This window comes from Halichoerus grypus, chromosome 3 (genome assembly GCF_964656455.1).
Source record: "Halichoerus grypus chromosome 3, mHalGry1.hap1.1, whole genome shotgun sequence".
Lineage (NCBI taxonomy): Eukaryota > Metazoa > Chordata > Mammalia > Carnivora > Phocidae > Halichoerus > Halichoerus grypus.
This window is the reverse complement of record NC_135714.1, coordinates 81,470,588-81,482,689: the sequence shown is the minus strand read 5'-3', so window position 1 is coordinate 81,482,689 and position 12,102 is coordinate 81,470,588. Positions and strand designations below refer to the sequence as shown.

At 41.2% G+C, this 12,102-nt stretch overlaps 1 protein-coding gene across 1 annotated transcript in view; it reads right to left on the bottom strand.

Annotated features, from left to right (window-relative positions):
* Nucleotides 1-1,089: 1,089 nt before the first annotated feature.
* DAPP1 (dual adaptor of phosphotyrosine and 3-phosphoinositides 1) overlaps nucleotides 1,090-12,102 on the bottom strand; it is a 48,837-nt gene continuing 37,824 nt past the window's right edge. The window contains exons 5-9 of the mRNA XM_036102681.2: nucleotides 9,122-9,169; nucleotides 7,794-7,856; nucleotides 6,501-6,586; nucleotides 4,040-4,127; nucleotides 1,090-2,775 (exon numbers count right to left, since the gene is read on the bottom strand). Coding sequence (XP_035958574.1) covers nucleotides 2,707-2,775; nucleotides 4,040-4,127; nucleotides 6,501-6,586; nucleotides 7,794-7,856; nucleotides 9,122-9,169 — 354 coding nt within the window. The 3' untranslated portion in view covers nucleotides 1,090-2,706. The remainder of the gene's footprint in view (nucleotides 2,776-4,039; nucleotides 4,128-6,500; nucleotides 6,587-7,793; nucleotides 7,857-9,121; nucleotides 9,170-12,102) is intronic.

Sequence of the window (12,102 nt, the reverse complement as noted above, 5' to 3'; positions counted from 1 at the left end):
ATGAGCAATATGAGAAATCTATTGCCTCCAAAATTCAAAGAGGCCCTTTAGGTGTTGTGCCTCTTTTTTGGCTGTGAAAGGGGCCCGATGCAGCAAGTTGGCCTTCACCTCAGAAGAGCGCTCTTGAGCTGTCCCATACCACCGGAGCCCTAGAATTCCAGTGAGGTGGAAAGCTCCCGAGTTTTTGCTGAATTTATTTCCCACCCTCAGACAAATGTCTCACCACTAAGTCTAGAACAGTTGCTACTTCTTGCTCCTTAGGCCTGATCCGCATAATGTCATCAATGCAGTGGACCCATGCAATGTCTTAGGAGAAATGCGATCAAGGTCAAGGGCGGTGGGGACGAAATTATGGCATAGGGCCGAACTGAAGTAGGATAAACCTCCGAGGTAGGACAGCGAAAGGTGGATCGCTGGCCTTGCCAGATAAAGCCAGCTGCTTCTGGTAGTCTTTACTAACAGCAAAAAACATTTGCCAGATCAACAGCTGCATGTCAGGGACCAGGGGCTATGTTAACCTCCTCAAGCAACGGAACCACATCTAGAACCGTAGCTGCAGTGTAGTCACCACCTGATTGATAATCCACAGTCAGTTCTCTAAGATCCATCTGTTTTCTACACAGGCCAAATAGGTGGGCTGCATGAGGATATGGTGGGAGTCACCAGCCCTATATCCTTCAAGTCCTTGATGGTGACACTAAGCTCCGAGACCCTTCCAGAAGTGTGGTATTGCTTCCGGCTTACTCTCTTCCTAGGCAGAGGCAGTTCCAGTGACTTACGTAGTATATATGTTGTCTTATAGGTTAGCTTGACCTCTTCATGTCAGAACCCCTCCAAAAATGACTCTATCCCTGCTGAGGTGTACTCTCCATCATAGAGCTTTGTGTGCCTCACGGGCAGAATTTGTCTTACTTCCATACGTTATCATGTATGTATGTATTTGTTATCTTTTCCTTATTTAACTAAGAACTCCCTCAGGACCGGCACTATCTCTAACGGAAGTGGGTTCTTCATGGCCATTTATGACATTAATCAGTCGTATTTCTTTTTAAATTACAGATATTAAAAATGTATTTTAATAGCAAAATATTACAGGCACAGCAAAATGCTCTTTTTAATAAACTTAACCGAAGAATATAAATAAACATGACATATTTTACAAAAGGTTAAGAATGGTATTACCTACACAAAGAAAAACTCTTGGTTCTAAGAAAACAAAACCTAAGCCTCACATCTCAGTGAGGATTCATTTGCAACTCCTTACTTGGTGAACCTGACAGAATACATTTTAACTTGACATTTGCTTTATCTCATATGATACACACATAACAAAATACATTAAAAGCCTTGATGAAATACACAAAAATGTAATATAACTTCTGAGTCCTGGCTGTTTAAATAACAGAAGAAGCTTACTTATCAAGGTATGCACTTGGACTGCAAAAGCAGTGTTGTATCAGAGCTTTGCACCATACTCTTTTTTATTTTGGGGTCTCCACTTTTATCTCCCTTCAAACGTCTTACCTAAAAAAGCAGTATTAATAAAGATAAGGGAAGGGGTTAGAATCTATGAGCTCTGGATGCTAGCATCTTGTTTCCCGATTTCAACCCCCTTATTCTAGCTTGAAAATATGGTGTAACACATCATCATATATTTCAGGTGGATTTAGTGTTGCTCCTTCAACTGGCAACAGAAGTTGCTCCTGAAGAAGGGCTCAGGGTGCTCGGCGATCTCAGTGCAAGGGGAATCTTACTTCCCCTGGGCCAACAGGGACAGCTCACCCTGGGGGCGAGATTGGCATAGCGCATTCTTCTCTGCTTGAGAAGTCTCTCCGTCTGTGTGCAGAAATGTTGGATGCAGACAACTTGGTGCTTCCAAGTGCTCTATTATTGTTATAGTGATAATAATCATGCCAATTATTATTATTAAACTCCAAGTTATCTACTATTTTATTCCCTTCCCTCACTTTGTTTTCTTACTCTTTAAAATGTTTCCCCCTCCCCAAAATGATTAAGAGATGTTTTTTAGGTTTTACCTTTCTTTATCTTTATCATCCTACCTGATGTCCTACAGGACATTTAGTTCTCACAGGCTTATTATTAGAAGGGAAGGCAGGATCCACTAGATTTCTGAGCCTTTAACGAAGGGAAAATAAATAACCGCGAACATTTCCCATTTTAGTTTTGGAAATTGTTTTGTCTTCTGTATTAAAAAAAAAAAGCAAAAACAATGCACCCCCACCCCCAGTCTTTGGTGTTTGCTATTTCCATATGCTTTCTGTAGAAGCAGTCAGAGGACACAGCTGTCCCCTTCCCGGTGGACAGCAAGACCCGGATGTTGATGGGCTGACCAGGATGCAGAATGGGACTCCAGGCAAGTAATGTCAGCTAGCTTGGGGACCGCAGTGAGGGAAAACAAAAACCCTTGATCTTCTCTGGCGCACTCTAAGAGCGAGCACGCCTGGGCTGGTGGTCTCATCGGTTTCCATCAGATCGGTGACACTTTGGTCTTCTCCAGGAGACGACAATATCTTGAAGGGCAAGCAGTGACCCGTGAGTCTGCAAATGTGGTGGGTTCTGAAAGGTCCAAATCCGCATCTGCTTTTATTTGTTTCGAAAGAAAAATCCTCAGCTTTCCTCCGGGTCACAGCGTCAGGGACCATGCCACCCTGCTCCTGGGTCAGGGCCTCCTGGGTCAGGAAAGGTCTACTTAAAGATGAATGACCGAGACCGGATTGTGCCTTCCCTTTGATCGAGCTGCTTTCTTATTTGAGACTGTAATAAAGCAAACGCACATGGGTATTGACTATTGAGCAATTTTAAGATAATGAACTTAGTAGATATTAAATAAGACCTGCTGTTACTAAGGACACCATGCAACTATAAATTAATCAACATGTGACAATTTTCAGTATGGTTTTCTGTATTTTTCTCAGGATAAATATTGTGAGGTCGTTGCTAAAACATGTGCAAGTTGGGAATCTAAATTTATTGATAGGGAAAAATGTTTATAATACATCGTCAGTGGAGTGCACAGGTAAAGAACACGAAAGAATGATTAATTTTTTGTTTTTGAATATTTATTTGCACAGGGAGAAGTCTGCAAGTGTGTGAATTTGATATATTTTTGCCTTAACTTTTCCTCTAATAATGATGTGTCACTTGCATAATTACAAAATACGAAGAATAAAAAGTTGACTCATATCTGAGCAAATGTTTCACGTGGCAAAATATTTCCCCATTGAATATCAAATACATTGGGGCTATCTCAAAATGAGTGGTATATTTATTTGGATTTCAAACTGAGAAGATAACCAAAAGTCCCAGCATCTGGAAAAGAATACTCAAGAAGTTTCTACATATCAGCTAATTACATAAAAACAGGAAAAATTGTTTACGTTCGAAAACATCAAGGGTTTCAAGATGGTATTTATGGAAAATTTTAGAAGCTTTAAGGACAAGTTCTTGATTAACAACTCACTAAGTTGCAAACACATACACAAAAAAAATGTATGAGACTGGTAAATTTTTATAAGCACTTTTTCTCTCCCCCCTCCACCCCTGGGAGGTATATAGGAAGCAGATCAAATAAACTACATTTTGTCCTTGATCTTCACAAAGTAACACACTGCAAGCTAAGTTAAGTTCCTCCGGCAAGCTTCCTTCTCTGACTATTTAAAAGGATTTTCTACTATGGAAATACGTTAACTTTCCTCTGTCTGACCTTCTGATCCCACATGTCCTCCTCCAGGCAAGACTGGACTGACCAGGCTGCACACTCAACGAAGACTAATGTACTTGAGGGCCTGAGGCTAAGGCTCTGGGGCTGAGATCCCAGGGTAGCTCTGTCCTTTCTCTTTTACCCCCACCTGCGTGCCTTCTGTGTCTCACAAGAATGAACAGACTATTCCATGAGCCTGTCAGTGGACATCCCATTGACTCTTGGGAATAGTCCGACACTTTCAATAGAAATATGTTTGAATTTGTCAACATGTTATTTTTGAGGACTAGGCATCCAGAGGACTTAGTATTAACTCACCAGTTTCCAGCGTAATATCTTGATCCACTCATCAGCTTCTACTCCTGTCTTTGCACAGAGATAAAATGTCCTGAATGGAAACACTAAGCTGAGAAGACAAAAGAAAAACTTAAGATATTCCAGGTGGTTGGTTGAATATATTAGTTGAACAGTAATTAGAATATTCAACAGGAAAAAAGACTCAACAAAGAGCAACTTGAAGACTTGTCAGATACACAGCGATTCCTGCCAGCAAACAGCAGAAATGTTGAGGAAGCTGGAGATTCATATTATCACCGGCCAGATTTATATTTTCTAATGAGAATTCAAAAAAGAAAAAAACATGTCCAGGACCCCCAGATCCCTTTGTCGCTTATGTCTTAGACTGAATACAACACTTGTGTGTTTATTCAGCTGATGTGTTAAATGACTCAGAACCTGTGCCGTGAGTCAAAGAATAAGCAAGACAGATAAGAATTTGCTGAAGAAACTCATTTGTGTTGGCTTGATTCAATGAGAAACAAGTTACCCTCTGTGGATGCAGGCAGTTTTAACTATTTGGGACAGGAAAAATAAGATAATAAATCTCCTCAACTATTCATTTTACCCGCTCTGTCATGAATTATGCTCTGCTGGAAGAAGACAAACTTTTCCACTGGCATGAACAACTCTTCGTTGACTGTATCTTTGGCTATATAGTCAAATCTTTTGACTAATGAGGTCAGCACATCGTGCCCATACTTCCTGTCCTTACAGTTGACGTGCAAAACACTACAAATCCTTTTTTCCCCTCTCTCATGAAAAAAAAAAAAAAAAAAAAAAAAAGCCTTGACCTGAAATTCAGGAGGGTTTCTATATCCCTAGAGCCAAAGCAGCATATCATGTTCGTATCAGTAATTAATGTTGAATAGACAAGACGTAATTCCCTGTGTATAGAAGGTAAACCTTGATGTGAGGACCTATTGGGCAGTGAGGGGACAGTGGAGCAGGGGTGGGGTTACCGTGTTCACACTGTACAAAACTGCTTTCTGGAATTGTCATTGTTTGGTACTCCCTGTGAGAGACATTGTTAATTGCCTATTAATGCAGATAGTGTTTCCTTTCTCCTTGCTAACAGAACCCCAGGCAATAAATGATAATTAGCTGGAGCCAATCATGATCTTAACTAGTTTTCTAGCTTCCTCTGCTGCTAGTGACGGCCATGGGACCCAACCTTGGCCAATGAAAGAGGAGGGGAAATCTGATAGAAGATTTCTGAGAAAATGTCTGCCTTCCTGATAAAAAGGGACAGACATGGCTGATACCATCCCTACATCCTTCTTTATGACTGACACGAAAATGTGAGGCCTAAAGCTAGAGTAGCTCTTGGACACCAAAGTAGCAAGTGAACTGCTGAAGGCCAAGAGGATTGTAGAGACGCTGGTGCCGATCTTGCCAAGCTAGCTACCTGCCTCCTGATATTTTGTTATATAAGAAATTACCTCCCCCTGCTGGCTCGTATGGTACATTTAAGTGAATTTTAAAAAGATATCCATTATTGGTTACTGTTAATGTTAATTAATTAATGTTAATTTGGGGGGGTATGTAATGGTGACATTTTTATTTTTAGGAAGTGCGTACTCAGTATATGTATATAGGGGTAAAGTGCCACGATGTCTCCAACTTACTTTCAACTGGTTCAGGAGAAAAGTGAATAGAGATAAAGCAGATATGACAAAATATTAATGATGCATATAGCTGAAAGGTATACGGGTATATAAGTCTTTCAACATTTGTATGTTTGAAAAACATTAAAACTTTGTGGGAAGTAAGACACTCCTTTTTCAAGACACTACTTCTCCTAGTTAGAAAATTGCTATGATATACTCATGAGGTTAGAACAAAAACACTTTTGTGCCATCTGCCAGAAATTGTCATAATAATACAAATGACCCGTTGTTGGAGTCAAAATTAAAATTGAGTAAAAAGCTTCAAAGGAATAAGACATGAATGGAATCCTGTTATGTATATACTTACGCAGCATACAACATAAACAATTGTAGCCACTGGACCTGCCTATTTGTTTAAGTCACCTTATTTATTTTTAAGGATTTTATTATATATTTGAGAGAGAGCGCATGAGCAGGGGGGCAGGGGAGTGGGAGAGGGAGAAGCAGACTCCCCACTGAGCAGGGAGCCCTATGTGGGACTCGATCCCAGGACCCTGAGATCATGAAATGAGCCGAAGGCAGACACTTAACAACTGAGCCACCCAGGCATCCCCCGGTTGAAGTCACTTTAAATGAGGTATTATGTCACACTCAGCTGGAAGCACTGCTGACATACATGCCCTGTGTGTTAGTTAAATTCATGCCCCTCAGATCAAGACACTCGTACACATTAAGACATACAGGTCTTTTTTGTTTTTTTTTTTTTTTAATTCCCCAGCTAAAATAATTGGCAAGAAGACTTTTAAAATCATTTTCTTTACAAAACAACTTACCAAAAACAATTTACTCTTTCCTGTGAATAATCAAATTGCACAGCCGAACATTCTGTCAAATCTAGGATCCGAATTGGTTCTGGTGACTTTAAAAAAAAAAAAAAAGGCAACCTATGTCATCACAAAAAAACACACAAATTTGTTCATCACTTAGTCCCCTAAAAATCTTCCACTGCATGCACCTGTCAATTTTACTTTCACTAAGGGTACTGATCACAGAGAAGCTTAATCAGGGAAGTCATAACCCCCAGTTTGGGGATTGGCTACTCATGAGATTGGATGTTAGGAAGATTGTCTTTATCAATTTAAATTTAGTAGAGGTATTTTAAACATGGAAGGGAGTCATATTTTTTCTTCCGTATTTTTAAACTTCTACTTTCTCAGAAATTTGGTATAGGGAAATTGAGAAGAAATAAAATAATTTCAAATTGGCTTAATGAAATGGGCACGGGAAATGGACACGGTTTTTTGTTTTGTTTTTTGTTTTTGTTTTGTTTTGTTTTTTAAGTAGGCTCCATCCCCAGCATGGAGCCCAATGCGGGGCTTGAACTCACAACCCTGAGATCAAGACCTGAGCTGAGATCAACAGTGGGATGCTTAACCGACTGAGCCACCCAGGCACCCCAGAAATGGACGTATTTTTTTAAAATCTTTTAAAAGATTTTATTTATTTATTTGACAGAGAGAGACACAGCGAGAGGGAACACAAGCAGGGGGAGTGGGAGAGGGAAAAGCAGGCTCCCCTCTGAGCAAGGAGCCCGATGTGGGGCTTGATCCCAGGACCCTGGGACCATGACCTGAGCTGAAGGCAGATAGTTAACTGACTGAGCCACCCAGGCTTCCCATGGACATATTTTTAATAAAGGGAGAAACTGCTGCAGAGAGAGCTCATACATCATGACAAGAGAACAATCCCATTGCCCTAAATAAGGGGATGATGTGCCCTGGGGAGCTAGCTTAGCCAGTTTCTGGGACACACATCTCATCCTTGCAAAAGCACTCTGCTCAAGGCTCCTGGCTGGCTCAGTAGGCAGAGCATGCAGCTCTTGATCTTGGGGTCATGAGTTCGAGCCCCATGTTGGGTGTAAAGCTTACCTAAAAAGAAAAAAAAACTCTGCCCCTATCAGGAATCAAGAATTCACATTTCCTATAATTTATTGGTGTTTCAGGTGCTCATAAGGAAAATTTCAGAGATTTCAAAGGCAGATGTTCCTTCCATCTAGAGAGCTGATTTTTTATTATGTTCAGTTAGAGCTGATTTTTAAAAGGAAAATGTATTATCATGTTTCTCACCATCTGGTCTTTGAAGTATTTCAGTTCATTCCTGTGCAACGTGAACCATCTTGTTTTCCAGGTCTGAGAAAAAAAAATAATTAAAACGTGTAGGTTTTGGATCGAGGAAGGTAATATTTGAACTGGACAATTTCCTTTCATTTGAAAACTATCTAAAAGATTAGGTACAATAAAATATTGTTGCGGTAAGTCATTTCTGAAGAAAAGCTTCAAAATATCTACAAAAACAAATGATTCCATGCATAAAGTTCATAATGAAGGCAGTGATTTTGACATATTTAAACAAATAAGAAGAAATAGTCTATCATAAATATCCAAGTTGATTTATAACAAACTACTAGATGTCTGTCTTATTAACTCTCTAATAAGAATAGATACCATTTTGTGAGCACCTACTATGGGCTAGATACCATCCTTGGAGGTTTATGTGTATGATAGCCAATCTTTACACAATGCCAAATATTCTCATTTCACAAATATGCAAATTGAAGTTTAGGAACCTCAAACCACAGGATTTTCTAAGACTTGCCTAAGAATGCCATGGTATTGGTGGTGGGGACTATTGTTGCCCACCTTCTCCCTCTTACATACTAACTCGGTCTTATGTTGGGCAGCAATGTGCCCAGTTAAAAGAAGTAACAGAGAACTCGAAAATAAATATGCTATGAGTATAAATACTTCTTATCCTTAGGGAGCATCCTGTCTAGTAGGGACACAAAATAACCAAATATTTAGGTTGAATTCAAGTGGGCCGGTACCCATGAGAGAGGTTAAGTGCCCTGACTCTTAAAATAGGGAGGAGTGGACATATTCCATGAAGGCCTTCTGGAATATTAAAATGAAGCAGCATAACTTGAAAAGTACAATTACATCCATGGAGGGACAGTCGGATACCCCAGACTAGTAAAGTTTTAAATTGTGTTTTCTTTGGGATTTGATAACAGATACATTAATGCCAGTGATGTTTTGGCTTACTTTTAGTAAACATTTTATGCAATTTTGACTTCTTCTTGGTTTAAAAAAAAAGAAAAATATTCTAGAGTTAACTTGCTACTTTTCATCCTGCTTGTTCCATTAAAAGGACTGTACGTTTTGGGAGGTCTTAACGGGAGGCTACTCTCACACATTTGACTTTGCCAAAGAAAAGTCAAGTGATTTTCCAGAATTTTGACTAATATCAGTCGTAAAGATCAACTCTTGAAACAGAAAAATATTATAGCGGGTCAAAATAAGTAGGCAAATATGCATTTTTAAAAAGTGTCAAAGCAAGAATTGAGTCTACATGAGATGTCTCTGTGGCCGGGGCTAGCAGAAACATGTTTTCTTACCTTGACCAGGCCCCCCTGTTTGGTGAGGTAACCTTCTTTGGTGCCCAGCTGAAAAAGAAAAGCACCAAGTGAAGCCCAGAACTACTGCAACATGATTTTTGTCTTTCTATTTCTGTCCTATTTTAAAATGAAACACTGATTTGCCTTTGATCTTTAAATTTACATTCTTCACCTGGCACTTGAAAATCCTCCCTACGTTGTGGGAGACTGTTTTCAGACTGGGTCATTGGGGGGAATTCTGTAGCAAGAGGCAACAACTGAAAGACTCTCTTCTAACCTGAGTTAGCAATTTGCAAGCAATAAGCCACATCCCATCACTTGTAAAAGTCAGTGTTTGGCAGAGTGTGTCGTGTGAAACCCAGCTGCTTAAATTGTTGCAGGGGTATTACGCACAAATATGTGCACGTGGGTGTGCGCGCGTGCACATACACACACGCATTGACGTTGGGTCAATACATTTGGGAAACACTGGATGAAGTAGAGGGATTTCTTTACTTCCCAGAGAATGTATTATGCCAGTATGCCCTGGGAATTTTAAGAAGGAACATGAGAAATAGCATTTCCAATATTTATTTTATCACATGATCCTCCCCCATTCCAGGTTCCCCCCCCTTTTTTCAGAGACCATCTTTTGAGACCTCTGTTCTGTGGAAAAGACTTTCAGGAACACAGATTTATTTACACTTGATTTATCTAAAAGGGATTTGAAGTGACAATGAGTCATTTCTTAACTCACATAGCATTAATTCAAGGGTAACAATATCACACACGTAGTTAGTGCCTATAAAATGTAAGGAATGGTGGGGAACTGGGCAAATAGAAATAATGCATAAAACAAGAACCCTAAGATGAAGAAATGTAGAACTTCATACAGTCCCAAAGAAACTGAATTCCTGGGACGTCTAGGTGGCTCAGTTGTTAAGCGTCTGCCTTCGGCTCAGGTCATGATCCCAGGGTCCTGGGATCGAGCCCCACATCGGGCTCCCTGCTCAGCGGGAAGCCTGCTTCTCCCTCTCCCACTGCCCCGCTTGTGTTTCCTCTTTCACTATCTCTCTCTGTCAAATAAATAAATCTTAAAAAAAAGAAACTGAATTCCTTGTAGGATATTTTGTTCTAGAATGATGTTACATTGGTAAGATAACAGAACAAAGAGAAAAATGTTGCAGAAGCAAAGGGAACAGAAATCTCACAACAGGGAAGCTAAGGAAACTGACATTTTATTTTTTTTATTTTTTTATTTTTTTTTAAAGATCTTTATTTATTTATTTGACAGAGAGAGACACAGCGAAAGGGGGAACACGAGCAGGGGGAATGGGAGAGGGAGAAGCAGGCTCCCCACTGAGCAGGGAGCCCGATGTGGGACTCGATCCCAGGACCCTGGGATCATGACCTGAGCCGAAGGCAGACGCTTAACGACTGAGCCACCCAGGCGCTCCAGGAAACAGACATTTTAGACTGGGACCTATTCTACGTCAGGCTTGTGAAATAGATTATCTCACTTAATCTCCGCCAACACAACCAATTGGTCTTTCACGTTCCCCAGGTCCAGAACAGAACTGCTCATTCCCATCCCCCAAACCCACCCCTCCTGCCACCTTGGCCATCTTGCTAAACGTCAGGAGGACCACCGTGTGACTCTCTTACACGTCCCACACTCAATCTGTTGTAAGTCTCATCTCTTCTACCTCACAGCACACCCTGAAGTTTACCAGTTCTTATCCCCACTCCCCAGTTTCAACTACCACCATCTCTCACTGGACCGCTGCAACAGCCCCCTCACCGGTCTCCTTGCTCCAACTTTGGCCACATTCCGTTTTTCACTTAGTGGGGACAATGGGCTTTTTAAAAATTTTAAGACTTAAATTATGTTGCTCAAAACTCTTCATAATTTCTTCTGGACACTTAGAACAAAAATCAATCCTTTATCTTGTCCTACAAGGCCTTTCATGTTGTTTAAAGGAGACACAGCTGACATTTTGGACAGGAGAATTCTTCCCCATGTGTGGCAGCATATTTAGCCTCCATGGCCCCTGCCCATTGCTGGGAAACAATTCTCCAGGGGCTCTCATGTTTCTGTATGTCTTAGGAGCAAGGCACCAACAGCCCTTTGTTCCAGACCCGTATGTATTTTTTTTAAAGATTATTTACTTATTTATTTGAGAGAGAAAGAGAGGGAGAGTGCGCATGAGCGGGGGGGGGGGGGTTAAGTGGGGGGATGGGGGGAGAGGCAGAGGGAGAGAGAGAAGCAGACTCCCCGCTGAGCAGGGAGCCCAACTCCCAGCACCCTGAGATCATGACCTGAGCTGAAGGCAGACGTTTAACCGACTGAGCCACCCAGCCGCCCCTCAGACCCATTTTTAAGCATGTTTGTAGAGCAAACAATCTTAGAAGATGGAGATCATGTCTCCCTCCACAGGAAAAGGCAGCCGACCAGCAGTCTGCCATGAAGCCATGCAGCTTTGTTAGTCTACAAGCAGGGTAAGGTGTCAGGCTCTTCACAGTTCCTGATGCCCACTAATGCTAGGAGCACCCCCAAAGCACTGCGAATTTCCCAGCACTCAGCTGGGCAGTGGCACTTTGAGAACCCCACCGCCTTACATGATCGACCCCTCCTTCCCTCAGGAATCTCATCTCCTACCACATTGCCTCTCGCTCACTTCATGCCAATCATTAGGATCTTCTTGCTAGTCTTCAAAACACCTCAATTTAGTTCCTACCTCAGGGCGCTTGTCCTGTTCTCTCTGCCTGCAACACTAGAAAACGTTGATCGTTTTCTGTCTGTATTAATGCACAATAAACTCCGTGAATTTGTCATTATATAGTGTGGGTGCAGCCAGGCCCCACCAATCCCTCACCACTGTTTTAAAAAGTCCATTATACAGAACCTTCTGTGCATAGGCATATTGAGATACTTGGGCAGGAGAATCCGTCCGATCCTTGGAGTGAGCAAAGAAGGTAGGCAGTAAGGCTTGCAGATTTTG